We start from the raw sequence: 13,528 nt of genomic DNA, 5'->3' as shown, positions 1-13,528 counted from the left end.
ACGTGGGAATCAAATGAAACAGTGACAGACAGGGGAAGGGGCAAAACGAGAAAAAAAAGTCGATTTAATCATCGTTCCACTCCTCATCCACTCTGTGCCATAGGATGCTTCCGTCCACATCAGGATCAAAGTCCTCGCCATTTGGGATCGGATGTTCGATGCCAGTAATCTCCTTTATTTTAGACGAGGCGTTTTCCTTGAGAGCAATTAGAGCATCAACCTGGGCGTCGTGCGCCATGTTCACCCCTCTCTTATACCCCCGAATGGTGAGATACTCGAGATTGGGAGGCAAGTGATCTGCCAAATTAAAGCAATCTTCGCCTTCCTCCTTGCACGGGCTATAGGACACACCCAGCCACATTCGCGGGGATCCTGCGATGACTCCCTCGGCAAAGTACATTAAGAACTTAATACCGAGGCTGAGTCGCTTCAGGGAACAGAAGTCTTTTAAGGACCCACTCTGTTCCCATATGTCGTATGGAAGGAGCCCTACAGCTGTCTCTGTTCCTTCTCCCCGGTCCATCGAAATTAAATATGTTAACATTTTATATTTTATATTTTATTTCTTACAAAAAATTTTCTCTATTTCCTGTTCATACTCCTCATCCCATTCCTCCAGGTCGAAAGGCCAGCTAGCGTCAATATCGACATCTAAAGTTTCCAGAGTTGCCTTGTGAAACAGCAGCGCCTGAATAAAGGTCTTGGGATTGAACACGGGGTATTCAAGTCCATATCTATACTTTCCTCCAAGGCCATACTCAAATTCTCTCAGTACCTTGCAAAATGTGACTACTGTTGCAAGGTAGCTGGAATCGACACATGAGTGTTGAATAGAAACCTTGCTAAAGTTTGAGTACGCAGGTTTCAGATCTAGCATTGAAAGAATAGAAATCTGTGGTGCACCTAGGATATCTGTTCTAATAGACTCGATGGCAGGAAGCCCTTGGAATAGAACCATGGACTGGGGAAGATCCAAAAAACAGTAGTTCTGAGAGTAAACTGGATCCGGACTGCCCTGTGCATTAAGTAAATAGATCGTTCGCAGATTCTGTAAGAATGGTCTTTCCTCGGGGTTGGCGTGCACATTTTCGATGAGCTGGTACACCGGGCAGCACACGATATCTTCAGGAGTTCCGGGTCCACTATATGTGAAACAAGGGTCCGGAATAGCCAGATATTCGACGTTTTGTGAGACTGATATATGAAGAGCCGTCAACGCCAGCACGATGTTCATCGCTTGTGCCTGATAGGCTCTAGAATTTGTCAGAACAGGAAGCTTTCCAACACAGGAGATACACCCACAGCTGTTTCTCAGACCATTCAGTCTCCTCTACTGGTGGGGGGAGCAGCATCGCCATCAGATTATCATCATCCGAACGTCCAAAGCCCGCTGCATGGCACGCAGTGAGTAACAGCCGAGTCTCTTCCGGGGTTGGGTCTCGCTCGTAGCCCGGAGGATAGATTCGTTCCGTCTCATAAGATGTACAATTGATGTATTCAATCCGACGGACATGTCGGCCGAGACTAGGTCGTTTTAATATCTTGAATAGCCTGTCAAATGCGCGATTCAGACTCTTTTTATCCGGCGTGATGCGAATGCGCCGGTATCTCCGGCGGGTGTCCATATCACAGACGGCATGCAGGAACCGACATTGTATGGACAAGGCAGCAATATCACGATGAGATAGCAGGTATGAAAGAATCCTTGTGAGAATTTCAAAAGGAAGGTCGGTGAAATGGACCATTTATGGTGATCCGTCGAGCCGAGTATCTATACGGGATGGGAGTGAGCAATGTTCCTTCGAGCGCATCTCAATGCTCGGGCAACGAAGGCGCGCGACCTGTCCTAACCCGGTTAGCGTGTACTCCCAGTGGGTAACCGACTAATCCTATCTAGGAAGGTGATTATGTGAGTGTCAACAGGGCGTCGCCCTTTCTGACCTGAACAACTATTTTATCTTCACAAGGGAGGCCCAGAGTCGAGATGCTACCACGACTTGGAAGATATTTCATCTCCCCTGATTTCAACTCGCAGCACCGCTGTTACCGTAACAGTAGTTCGATCACTGGCCACGCGCCCTCCGAGAACCTGGAGCTCTCAATCTAAACCTTTTGGTATTTCACCATCACATCCTCATGAGCCATAGATTGTGACGTTGAGGATTTCTATCGCTACTCCGCACAGCGATGGGTTTGGAACGAGTCCCAGCGGCTCCAAAGTCGATATGTGAAATTCGACGTCGACGCCTTGATTCAAGTTGCAGAAGAGGTGGCTGCCGACAATGCTATCTGCGCCAATCTCTCAAAGCTGTCTGAAGGGAATTATAACAAAACCTTGTTAGTATGCAGGATGGATCGGAGGTGGTTGTCAAGATTCCGAATCCGAATGCTGGACCCAGCCACTACGTAATGGCGTCAGAAGTAGCGACCATGCAATATGTGAGAATGCTTGATCTCGTTGCACACTATGCGGTCGAACTCTTGAGAATGAGCTAACCCCCGCTTAGGCGCGTGAGTCTCTGCAACTGCCTGTTCCGAGAGTTTTGTCCTATTGTAGCCATGCTTCGGAGAGTCGGCTGGGGACTGAGTACATCGTGATGGAGAAAGCCCGAGGAATTGAGTTGAGCCGCAAATGGGACACCCTCAAGGGGCGGGAGAAGTTATCAATTGTGAAGCAAATTGCTTCCATTGGTTCTACACTATCTAGGGCCGAGTTCCCATTCTACGGTGCCTTGTATCGTCAGGAAGACGTGTCGGAATTGGAAAGTATGATGATTGACGAGACTTTTGCGATCGGCCCATTAACAGGCAGGTCGTGGCATGAAGACGAAAGAGGGGAGTTTGATGTCTACAAAGGTCCATGTAAGTTCTTTTTGTCACGCACGGTGATCTATGTGCTAATAAGCTCGCAACCAGGGTTTTATCCTGCGGATTTCATCAGAGACATGGCTCTGCGTGAAAAGGGCTGCGTTGAAAAATTCTTTCCGTTGTTCCGAGATCGTCAGCAGGGATTCTTCAATTGGTATGGGGACTATCGCCCGACGAAGGAAGCAAAGCTGTCTGCTTTAAATGATTTTCTTCAGATCTTCAAAAATATTCTACCAATATCCGATTTATTAAAAGTCGGAACACTGTGGCACGGCGACCTGCACGGACAGAATATATTTGTCGACCATGATGATCCGACCAAGATTACCAGCATCATTGACTGGCAAACTGTATCTATATACCCCAAGTTCTTTGCTGTCTGTCACCCATCCTTGATAGAATTTGACGGTCCGAAACCAGAGCAATTTGTGATGCCGACTTTACCAGAAGGCTTCGAGGATTTTGATGTGAAGCAGAAGAAAGTCGCCAAGGAGCTTTATCTTGCGCAGATATTGTGGCTCTCTTATGAGCTTCAGGTTTCCAAAGATTCCAGTGGCTTTTCGCGTGTTTTTGAGTATCAGGATTCGTTGCAAGCCGAGTTACTTAGACTAATAGGAGCAGTCTTCGATGGGGGTGAGCCCTATATCCAAAGGCTGCTTGCCATTGCCTCGAGAGATGAGATATGGCCCAAAGTAGTTGGGGAAGATGACGACGGGAACCCGAAAGAGCCCTGCCCTTTGTACTATAGTCAGCGTGATTTGGAAACGCAGGATCAAGACTTTGAAAAATGGGCAAGGGACATCGAAAGGAAGCAAGAGCTACTTGACGAGGTTGGCGTGAGTTCAGGCTGGGATGGAGATGTACCTGCAGACCAGTATGATGAACTCATTAGACGACTGGATGTGGCCAAGGAGAGGTTTTTGAATCGTGCATCATCAACTCCAGAGGAACGAGCCTTGTGGGAGAAGACATGGCCTTTTCAGGATAAGACCAGCTCATAGCCGCCCGGTGCTATTTATTTCTCACTGCTGTCAATCAAAAAATACCATCTCCTCTCAGTTCAGCCTATGGTGGTTCTCCTGGGTGAAGGTGTGTCATTTAGCAGTATATTCATGACATGTAACTCCACAAACTACTTTCCATGCCGTAATCGGGTGGATGCTCGCTGAATTGAGTGCCTCAGGCAGCACAACCTAACCCGAACATTTCGGAATTGGCCACAACAGCAACATTAGAATCTTTTTACCGCACATTGATCAACATGACCACCGAGAACGCATTGCACCGTCTATAGTCAATACGAAAGATTGTGCTTGGGTGAGTTTCGTCTCTTTGGCCGAAGTTCCCTTAGCCGAACATTTCCGATCGGTTCCGAAGACCGCACAGTGCTGAAGCTTTTTCGCCTCACCACCACCATGCGCTCAAGTTTATCATGCGCATTTTGCCGGTGAGTCAATATCATGAGGATTAAGAGTCAGAAGTATGGACTGACGCACATTGACGCTTGAATGATACAGAAAATCCAAGATCAAATGCGTGAATTCTGGAAGAGCGCCTTGTCAAAAATGCGCGAAAGCAGGTCTGGAGGGCTGTTCTTTGACTCGGCCACCTCCATATAAACAAAAAGAGCGTAGACAATTGCTTCAAGTTGCGTCAGCTGAGCAACGCAATAGAATTCAGCGACCAACATTCGAGGAGCAAGTGCAGCCAAGTCCACGGGCGGAACAGAATCCGAGATCGCAGCTAGAATCTAATGATTCTTTCCAGCATTACGATAAGAGAAAAGTCGATGAACATATTTCCAGCTTGCCCAAGGATATGATTCTGAAATGCTTAAACATTTTCAACAACAAGTTTCCTGAGCTTGGACTTTTGCACATGCCGTCTGTGATTCGAGAGCTGGAGTGCATACGCTCTGAACAAACCAAAGCCTTGCTAGGGGCCGTTCTCGTTGTGACGAAGCCTCATGGGATGATTTTCAATCCGGCATGGGTTGACGGCTTGCTAGATGCTGACATCTATGCCGTCTATACCAGAGAGATGCTTTCTGGCCTTGTTCTGGATTCCCCTAGCATACAAGTTGTGCAGGCACTTCTCATCATAACATTGCACGAGTGGGGATCTCGCAATTTCCACAAAGCGTGGGTATATTGTGGTAGGTCAATGGAGTGCCCCTGCAAGTGTGTTGTGAAACCAAGACTAACTTGGAGAAGGGATCGCGATTCGCATCATGCAAGCTATTCATAGCCTCCGAGTGACCAGGTACCCGCTGGACACTGAAGCCGATACTAGAAATGACGTAATGTCAGTGGCCATCGAGAACAGAGTCTTCTGGGCGTGCTTCATCATGGACCGGATGGTTAGCTCAGGTACTTATAACCCACCTATGCTTCCGATGTCGGAAATGGAGAAATTGGGTATCTTACGCCCACTCAGCACCGTGGAATTTGCCTTCGGGACAGACTTAGCATCTCATTCACTCGGTATCGAGGAAAGCTTGATGCGATCGGAGCATCATCCCACGGGACTTTTGGACATTACCCAAAGCTTTGAGATCCTGGTCTCGGGATTCGATATATGGGCCCAGGTAATGACATTTATTTTGAACGACGGAAGGCGCGCCCCGGGAATGTGTGCCCCTCAGAATTGTCCCTGGGTCCCTGGTTCTCCGTGGTCGCGTACTAGAAGTCAACTTGAAAGATGGAGAGCCAGCCAGCATGATCGACTTTATTACCCCAATAATGGTGTCGTTGCGCATATGAGCTTGGGCTACGGGGAGTCATTTACGTACTCCAATTTACTATACTATGTTAGGTATGTCAAGCCCCAGCGCTTTTTCATTCTATAGCTAACGCTCTCTAAGCACGCTCATGCTGCATCGAGAGTACTTCCCATTCCTACCATTGAATGAGGCAGGTCCTCGCGGCCCCATTGACCACCCTACACTCGAAGCCGAGGCACCGCCGGGTTGGTGGGAAGAGAGTGCCAAAGAATTATTCAAAGCAACGGAACAGATTGCCCTATTGTTGCACGAAGCCTCGGAATGTGGTGTCAGTTTGTACACGCCGTTCATTGGCTTTTGCGCGTTCTCCGCGGCCAACATGAACATTTACGTTCATCGTTTCCCTAAAATGAATCTCGGCCGTAGTCTGCGGGCAGAAGAAGGCTTGCATTACTGTCTCGCCTATCTCTCGGGGTTTCGGAAGGTTTGCAAGCTTGGAGACGGTTGGGTGAGCTGACTTTTGCATTTCGCATTATCTATGCAATTTCGTGTAATTGCTGACATCATTTAGCTCACAACAATTGAGCATTCATCCCTTTTATATGAACGAGCTGCATCCGACCGACATCGCTATCAAGGCAAAACGCGAGCTGACTTCGATATCCTGCATCAATCCATCCATGAATTTCGCGTAGTCGATAGATCAAATGATTACATTCAAGAGATTGAGGGCGCGGAAAGAGCTGCCGGACAGGATGGCAATCATCCTCCATACCACATCAGGGAGCCACGCGCTAATCCAGTTGACGTTGAGATGCCACTGGGCCAGTTACTCGTTGAAGCTAGTAACTTTGCGCATGATCAGGGGGCTTGGGGTCACTGGTGGCCTTCTCTTGAAGAAGTCGATTTGGCATTGGGTTTTGAAGGAACATAAGCTAGGACAAACATGAACAATGGTCATTGATGGTAAAAACTAGACTGGACAGCAGGATCCACAGCGGTAATCATATCGGACAGCCTGTTGTTTCCGAAAGCGTGGGATATCCGAACATTCTTCAGGCGCGAGGCGGGTTTACGCGCATATCTTGGACGCCAGAGCCGAGGTTAACTAGGAACAGATGGATTGAGAACTTATTTGTAATAGAAACAGATCCCGTCCGATCCATAGAGTGCAACTATGGAGAATGCAGGAACAGATCGTCGACTCTTTTCCGAAGTACCTCAAAACCGATCTTTGGCCTTCGGCTTTCGGTTTCGACCCGCCATGGCCAGCCAGTGAACTTTCACGGTTCTATCCCGATTCTCCAGTCAATGGTCCACATCACAAAATCAATGTCCACACCCAGAATGGTATATTTCCCCAGCGCCGTCACCCGTGATCGGAGTGAAGGTACATCTATCTAATTCAAACCTCCCGCAACAACTATCTACCAAAAGTTCCATATTCATCATTTATCATGGCACCATCTCGAGATGACTACATCCTACCCCGGCAGAACGGCCTAGAGCAAGTCACGCAGAAGAAAGAGCCTCACTTGCTGCATCGATCATTGATCGAGAAACCTTCCCTAGTGGAACGAGCCCACGGAGTGGAACTATACCTCTCTAATGGCCAAACAGTCATCGATGCCTGCGCCGGAGCAGCAGTTGCAGCAATCGGTCACGGCAACCAGGAAGTCCACCAAGCAATCATCGACCAACTTGCAAAAGTCAGCTACGTGCACACCCAGTCCTACACGACTGCAGCAGCAGAGGGGCTAGCAAACTTCATCCTCGAAGGGAGCCCCTACGGACTCGAAAAGGCCTTCTTTGTCGGAAGTGGCAGCGAAGCCGTCGAGTCAGCATTGAAGCTTGCGCGTCAGTATTTCTATGAAAAGGGCGAGCCGCAACGGACCCATTTCGTCGCCAGAAAGCAAAGTTACCACGGAAATACTTTGGCTGCCATGTCCATCTCTGGTAACTTGGCCAGGAAGGTACCCTATCAGGGATTTGCGTATCCGCATGTTTCTCATGTTTCGCCGGCCTATGCCTACCGATACAAGGGGGCCGCCGAAACGGAGGAACAATTCACAACTCGACTAGTGCAGGAGCTAGAAGAGGAATTCTTGCGCGTCGGTCCTGAAAAGGTCATCGCATTCATCGCGGAGACCGTTGTGGGCGCGACGTCTGGTTGTGTGGCCGCGCCACAAGGATACTTTGCTCGCGTCCGTGAACTGTGCAATAAATACGGTATTCTGTTGATACTCGACGAAATCATGTGCGGAGTCGGTCGCACAGGAACATTCTTTGCCTTCGAGCAAGAACAAGACGTTATTCCCGATATCCTCACCGTTGCAAAAGGACTGGGTGGTGGTTACGCAGCGATCTCCGGTGTCTTGATCCACAAGAAAGTGATCGACGGTCTTCGGCAAGGCAGTAACGCATATAATAACGGACACACGTATCAAGCACACCCTACCTCATGTGCTGCGGCGTTAGCAGTGCAGAAAATTGTTCGCCGGGAAAATTTTGTATCGAGATGCGCGGACATGGGTTGCGTTCTGGAAGATCTGCTCCGCAGCGAGCTGAAGGGTTGTCGATCGGTGGGCGATATTCGTGGCCGGGGTCTATTCTGGGCGGTTGAGTTTGTTCGCGATAAAGAATCCAAGGAGACGTTCGACCCGGCTCTTAAATTCGGCCTGCGCGTTCAGCAGGCTGCGTTCGAGAAAGGGGTGGCTATCTACCCAGGTGCTGGCTCGGTTGATGGTTTGCGAGGTGACCATGCGTTGTTGGCGCCGCCATTTATCATCACTGAAGACCAATTAAAGACCGTTTGTCTGGTGTTGCGAGAAGCGATTGAGGCTGTGGAAAGCGAAGTTTTTAAGTGAATTCGGAGTTCTGTGGGATATACCTATCGGGGCGCGGCGGGTGTCAACGACTAGAATCACGTTAGACGACTTAGCAAATTATTACTAAACTAGAACATCTTTTCTCAATCAAGGGAGTTGCAAACCTAGGATTTTTAGACATTTCGAGGACTAGTGACCTCCTTGGCGAAAAGAAAGGTACGCTACCGAGCTCCGATTTAGCAATAGCAATGGTCAAACTACCCACAATGTCGAACAGAACTCGACTCGTCTTTTTCCATTCTCCCCTCATTCTGGTTTTGATGCGCGCATGGCGTGAGGAGAAATTTCCGCCCCAGCAGGTCTAGTTCGACATCGCGCTGATACTATAGGGGCAGAGCACCTTAAATGCAGGGAAGCGGCAGGGATCGTGCCGACACGGGCCAATCCGAATATCTACACAAATGAGACCCGTCCTGTAGGCGCCAACATACATGGGCCTGTTTCAACTCTCATTTTGAACACGGTCAGCGCCTAATAGCCCCTGATGTCGTGCAGTCCTAGAGTACCCATTTTATAATAAGTATCTAATCCTGTCAGGTGCAAACCTAGCCTTTGTCTGTACGACACTACCCCTCCATCTCTGTCGTGTATTCCTGAGACCGTCTCTTGACTTCCAGTTTCTGGTTATTTACCACAAAATCTCCTCAAGATGCTTATCTCGGGGAGAGTACGAGAAATCGCTCTCGTATGGTTCACTGCGCAAATCATAATCCTTCCCACGATCCTCGCAACGCAATGCTACTGGCGAGACAACAGCTTAGCTATAGACGAGATGCAACCATGTTTCCCGTCTCGAGCAAACAGCGCGTGCTGCTCGACAAACAAAAAAAACGCGAACCAAGTGAATGATGTCTGCTTGTCGAATGGGCTGTGTCTCGCACAAGTGCGCGGCTACACAGGTCTGATTCTACAGAATACATGTACTGATCAAACATGGAAGAGCTCGGATTGTCCGAAGATCTGCCCTGAGAGTAAGTCCGTTTTGCTGCTTTCTTTCAAGAGGATGAGGTGTTTTCTGACAGTGAAACTACAGACATGCGCACATCATTCGGCATCCACATCCTTCCGTGCACAAATATAAGCAATAAACATTGGTGTTGCAGCGAGAGCGGCTCCGATTGCTGCGGTAATGCCTTTGAGATGGATATGGGCACGTTAGTGCTTCCCTCGGATAACGCGCCTACCACAGTATCTGGGGAGGTGACGACATCAACAGCGACTGTGTTTTCCACTGTGACGAGCGCAATAAAAACGCCCGGTGTGGAAAGTGATAATGATAATCAAAAGAGCAATATCATTGGGGCAGGAGTAGGCGCGGGGCTGGGCGCTTGTATCTTGGCGATGGCGGGCGCACTTTGGTTCCAGAGGCGGATGTACGAGAAGAGACTACGAGAGTCCACGATGGTGCAGGCACAGACATATGATCAAAACTACGCTCCTGTGAGGGTGAGGGCGCCCGTCGAGCTACCTTCGAATTGTCAGCAGAAGGTGTACGAGATGCCTGCGGGGAGTCCGGGGGGACGGGGACTGTTTATATAAGGATGAGGCCGGAGAAAATATTTATGATTTAATGACATACTTTTCTCTCTGTATTCTAATGAATTCTGACTTTTAGCTGTTGAGTCAGTACAATGAAATTTTATCTGATAACTTGGCTAATCGAAGAAACACAACCTACGATCGGATGTGGTATCAACCAGATGCAGGAAAGAGGTTTCTGCCAATACTTTTATTCGGACCATTTCACGGAAATTCTAGGAACTGACATACATTTTATTTTGGATCAGGTAATTTACATGTATCCGTGTTTATTTGAGTCCGTTATAGAATCGGGCGGCCGGGACCGAACCTTTTCACGCATAGTCGACAATCTCTGATATTTGACATCCTGCGCCTTCGCTCATAACGCTTACCTCGAAAACCAAATTTAGACAAAAGAAGAACCTGGCTAGGCTCAAAATACCGGATTCACCCCTTGTGAGCGCCTATTCCTGCCGGCCACATTAATTGGCTCGAGACTTGCCCACGAAATTGCGGCGCAGGAGGTATCTCCACCAAACCCCTGTCAAGAATGCAGCAGTTCCTTGGCAGTTGATCTGCTTCCCCTCAATTGGAAGACACCGTAACAACTGGAGCAGCTTGGGCTTTCTGTCTTTTGGCTTCTTATTGTGCCGAGTGGTAGTATTATATAATAACCATAGCCTCGCACCGATTTGATTTAAGATCCAAGAATAGCAATCTCGCTCAGCCTAATTTGATAACCCTTGGCGGTCCAAACTCTGGATATATTTTGCCAAGAAGATGATAAAACCAGACAAAGAAACATCAGAGATTGCCTGCATCAGACAAATTAAATCAATATGACAGCGGCATGTCAAATACACGGAAAAGCCCACGCTCAACGAGACCGAAAACTAGTCGGAAGGCGACCGATGAATACTTCTCCAAAATCGCGCTACCTCTTCCACATAGCCCGTTTCCTCCACAGTTGATTCCCACTTTTTCTCATGCTTCTCTGCCAAGTCGAGATAGGGCAGCATTGTCTCGTTCAGATGCTGATATGGCGTCCTCGGGAAATTAACCAGTAGGTCCCCAGGATGAATTTGGAAATGGGGAGATGACCCTGCTCTCCAGCCTTCGTCATCTGGCGTGCGAGTGTACGCGTTGAACCATCGCGATGGACAGTACACGACCGATCGAGCAAAATAATCGTTGTCTTGTAGGATGTTGCTTAGGGCTGACAGATCAGATGACACGGGGTCATGTGTTACTGGGTACGCGATCGCAGCGGAGAGTAGTTTGATGGACCATGGATGAACGCGGAGAAAGAAAACATGGTTTTGCATGCCGTTCCAGTCCTTGGTGAGAAGAAGATGAATGTGTGAGAACTCTGGTGGAGGGAGGAATGTTTCCAGTCGCATGTTCGGATTCATGAGTATTGTGTTGCTATCGAACCAGCTATTGGGACATCGAAGTCAGCCAAGTACCAGACAAAGTGTTGAAGTATATGGCTCCTAACTTACAACAGCCACTTGACCCGTTGATTAAATGGTTTTTCCATTTCCTGGATCATGGCGGACAGAAGCATTGCGTATTTGTTCCATCCGCCACCGAGGACTGAAGTGCGGCGGACAGACAGCGGATAGCCTTGTCTGTGACTATGCTCCTTGTGTGTATCTAGCGCTCGTTCGAGAAAGGGGCTATCATCGTATAGTATGGTTATCTTCGCAACCGGTAATGGCGAGTGGTTTATAGTAGGGACACTGAGGTTGGCTAGGCATCTTTTATTAGTACGCTTCTTTGAGACGGACAAGAGCACATACCAATGTATGTCCCATGCGTAACGAGCAAACTGTACAACCATAAAATCGCCAGGACTGCTTGAATAATATGTGTGCATTTTTTCGATTTCTTGTGTTCGATGGTTTTATGTTCGGTGGTAAAAGCCGGGAGCCTTGGCATTTTGAACGTGTCAATGTTTATCTTTGTTGAGGACATTTTGATGGGCGTAGCGCTACGATATAAACCACAACCACCCGCTCACACCTAGCCACTGCTCAAGACATAGTACGACCAAGGCTGACAGATATATCCTGGTTCATCTGAAACGCCGAACTCGTAGACCCATAAATGTAGGGCACTGCTGGGATGAAGGCACGCCTGGAATACCGAGGGCTATAGAGCGGCGGTAACTAGGTATATGTGGACTTAAGTAGGCGGTTATGTTAGAACAGGACGTCATTATAGGTTATTTACAGCAGGGATGATAGGTTTAATAAGGGATACCCTGCTTTTGCGCTCAATGCTCGTTCATTAACCAGGATATGTTTCGGCTATACGGCATGCTAGCCCAGGACCAACTCATTGAGGTAGTATAACTTTACAATCTATACCAACCGTCAACTGTCATTTCAATTACTCTAGAATCAGAAACAAGGCACATCAACCCCTCAACATACAAAATTGAACTGTCGGCAATGCATGCGAGAGATTTGATCATTTACGGACGATCGCCTACGCCGCAATCATAATTGGCCGATTATGCAAGCGGGTGTGCAGAACCTACATAAGTAGCTCCACCGTTCCCCAGGGGTGGCCTCGCCATGATAGGCTTGCCGTGGGCTGTGTCGGCGGCACGGCGGCAGCGCCTTTTTATTATCAGGCTGGGCGATGTTGTGTTGCCGCATAGGAACCAAAGTATGGAACTCAGTTCAAGTCAACTTTGACTGGCAAGAATACATCAAAACGCCATGTAAACAGAACGAACACTGTGTTGGAGCGTCGCTCGGTCTTACCGTCACCCTCTCATGAAAGACACTAATATTCTCGAATTACCTGCACTAAACCTCGTCCACTTGGTGACGTTATATATGATAGCAAAGGAAAGGACATGAATAATATCATTTTTTTGACCCCTAAGTTAAAAGCAATAACATCAAATTCAAACAAAAGACTGTCTAAGAATTTTCTCAACCATAACTCATATTCTCAACAAAGCCCTCTCATGCCTACACCCATCATCATCATCGTCCACCAACCCCCTCACCGTCTCGCAACGCTTGAACCCAATAACCGGGCGCTTCACCCGAAGCTTAGTCCCATCCGGCTGGGTTCGCGAGAACCAGATATAGCAGAGCCTAGGATCAATGACAAACCAAGTGATTTGGAAGGTGTAAAAAACGAAGCAAAGAGTCCGCGTGGGGGCCGCGTTGAATCCGAATAAAAGCCATGAGATGATGGCTGCGACGGTCGCGTTTGTGCTGACGAGCATCCGCGCGAGGAAGGAAAGTGGACAGGTATAGTTAACTTCGGACATTGCGCAGAAGAATGACAGATTTTTTGTATCATTTGATGAAGAGGGAAGAGAGAGAGTTATAGCTGTGTTTGTATTTGTTGACTTTTGACTCGCGAAGGAGACGGTCGGGTATGGTTCGGGTTCTTAGCCTAATTAGGGGGGAAAGAATGATGTCATAGGGGTTCGGTCGTTGTCCGATTGATCAAATGGAATGGTGGAACCCTTTCTCGACATTCTATTGATTCACAAACTCAA

At 48.2% G+C, this 13,528-nt stretch overlaps 5 protein-coding genes across 5 annotated transcripts; 3 read left to right on the top strand and 2 right to left on the bottom strand.

Annotated features, from left to right (window-relative positions):
- Positions 1 to 64: 64 nt before the first annotated feature.
- KD926_009854 (uncharacterized protein) lies at positions 65 to 1,745 on the bottom strand (the record flags this gene model as incomplete). Its single annotated transcript, XM_053102344.1, has 3 exons — positions 65 to 489; positions 571 to 1,253; positions 1,303 to 1,745. The coding sequence occupies 3 exons, from the start codon at positions 1,743 to 1,745 to the stop codon at positions 65 to 67; spliced, it is 1,551 nt and encodes a 516-aa protein (XP_052954201.1).
- A 598-nt stretch (positions 1,746 to 2,343) lies between these two features.
- KD926_009853 (phosphotransferase family protein) lies at positions 2,344 to 3,869 on the top strand (the record flags this gene model as incomplete). The annotated part of the gene is made up of 3 exons (XM_053102343.1): positions 2,344 to 2,439; positions 2,508 to 2,862; positions 2,917 to 3,869. 3 exons carry the CDS (start codon positions 2,344 to 2,346, stop codon positions 3,867 to 3,869), a joined length of 1,404 nt encoding a protein of 467 aa, XP_052954200.1.
- Positions 3,870 to 4,283: 414 nt separating this feature from the next.
- KD926_009852 (fungal specific transcription factor domain-containing protein) lies at positions 4,284 to 6,524 on the top strand (the record flags this gene model as incomplete). Its single annotated transcript, XM_053102342.1, has 5 exons — positions 4,284 to 4,315; positions 4,542 to 5,023; positions 5,079 to 5,682; positions 5,732 to 6,098; positions 6,162 to 6,524. The coding sequence occupies 5 exons, from the start codon at positions 4,284 to 4,286 to the stop codon at positions 6,522 to 6,524; spliced, it is 1,848 nt and encodes a 615-aa protein (XP_052954199.1).
- A 523-nt stretch (positions 6,525 to 7,047) lies between these two features.
- Positions 7,048 to 8,457, top strand: KD926_009851 (uncharacterized protein; the record flags this gene model as incomplete). The annotated part of the gene is made up of 1 exon (XM_053102340.1): positions 7,048 to 8,457. The coding sequence occupies one exon, from the start codon at positions 7,048 to 7,050 to the stop codon at positions 8,455 to 8,457; it is 1,410 nt and encodes a 469-aa protein (XP_052954198.1).
- A 2,435-nt stretch (positions 8,458 to 10,892) lies between these two features.
- KD926_009850 (glycosyltransferase family 34 protein) lies at positions 10,893 to 11,878 on the bottom strand (the record flags this gene model as incomplete). The annotated part of the gene is made up of 3 exons (XM_053102339.1): positions 10,893 to 11,436; positions 11,502 to 11,678; positions 11,802 to 11,878. The coding sequence occupies 3 exons, from the start codon at positions 11,876 to 11,878 to the stop codon at positions 10,893 to 10,895; spliced, it is 798 nt and encodes a 265-aa protein (XP_052954197.1).
- Positions 11,879 to 13,528: the final 1,650 nt, after the last annotated feature.

The sequence above is a fragment of the Aspergillus affinis genome (assembly GCF_023601865.1).
Source record: "Aspergillus affinis strain CMG 70 chromosome Unknown NODE_72_length_178902_cov_89_458247, whole genome shotgun sequence".
Taxonomy (NCBI): domain Eukaryota; kingdom Fungi; phylum Ascomycota; class Eurotiomycetes; order Eurotiales; family Aspergillaceae; genus Aspergillus; species Aspergillus affinis.
The sequence above is the reverse complement of the archived record's forward strand: the minus strand, read 5'-3'. Positions and strand labels throughout refer to the sequence as shown.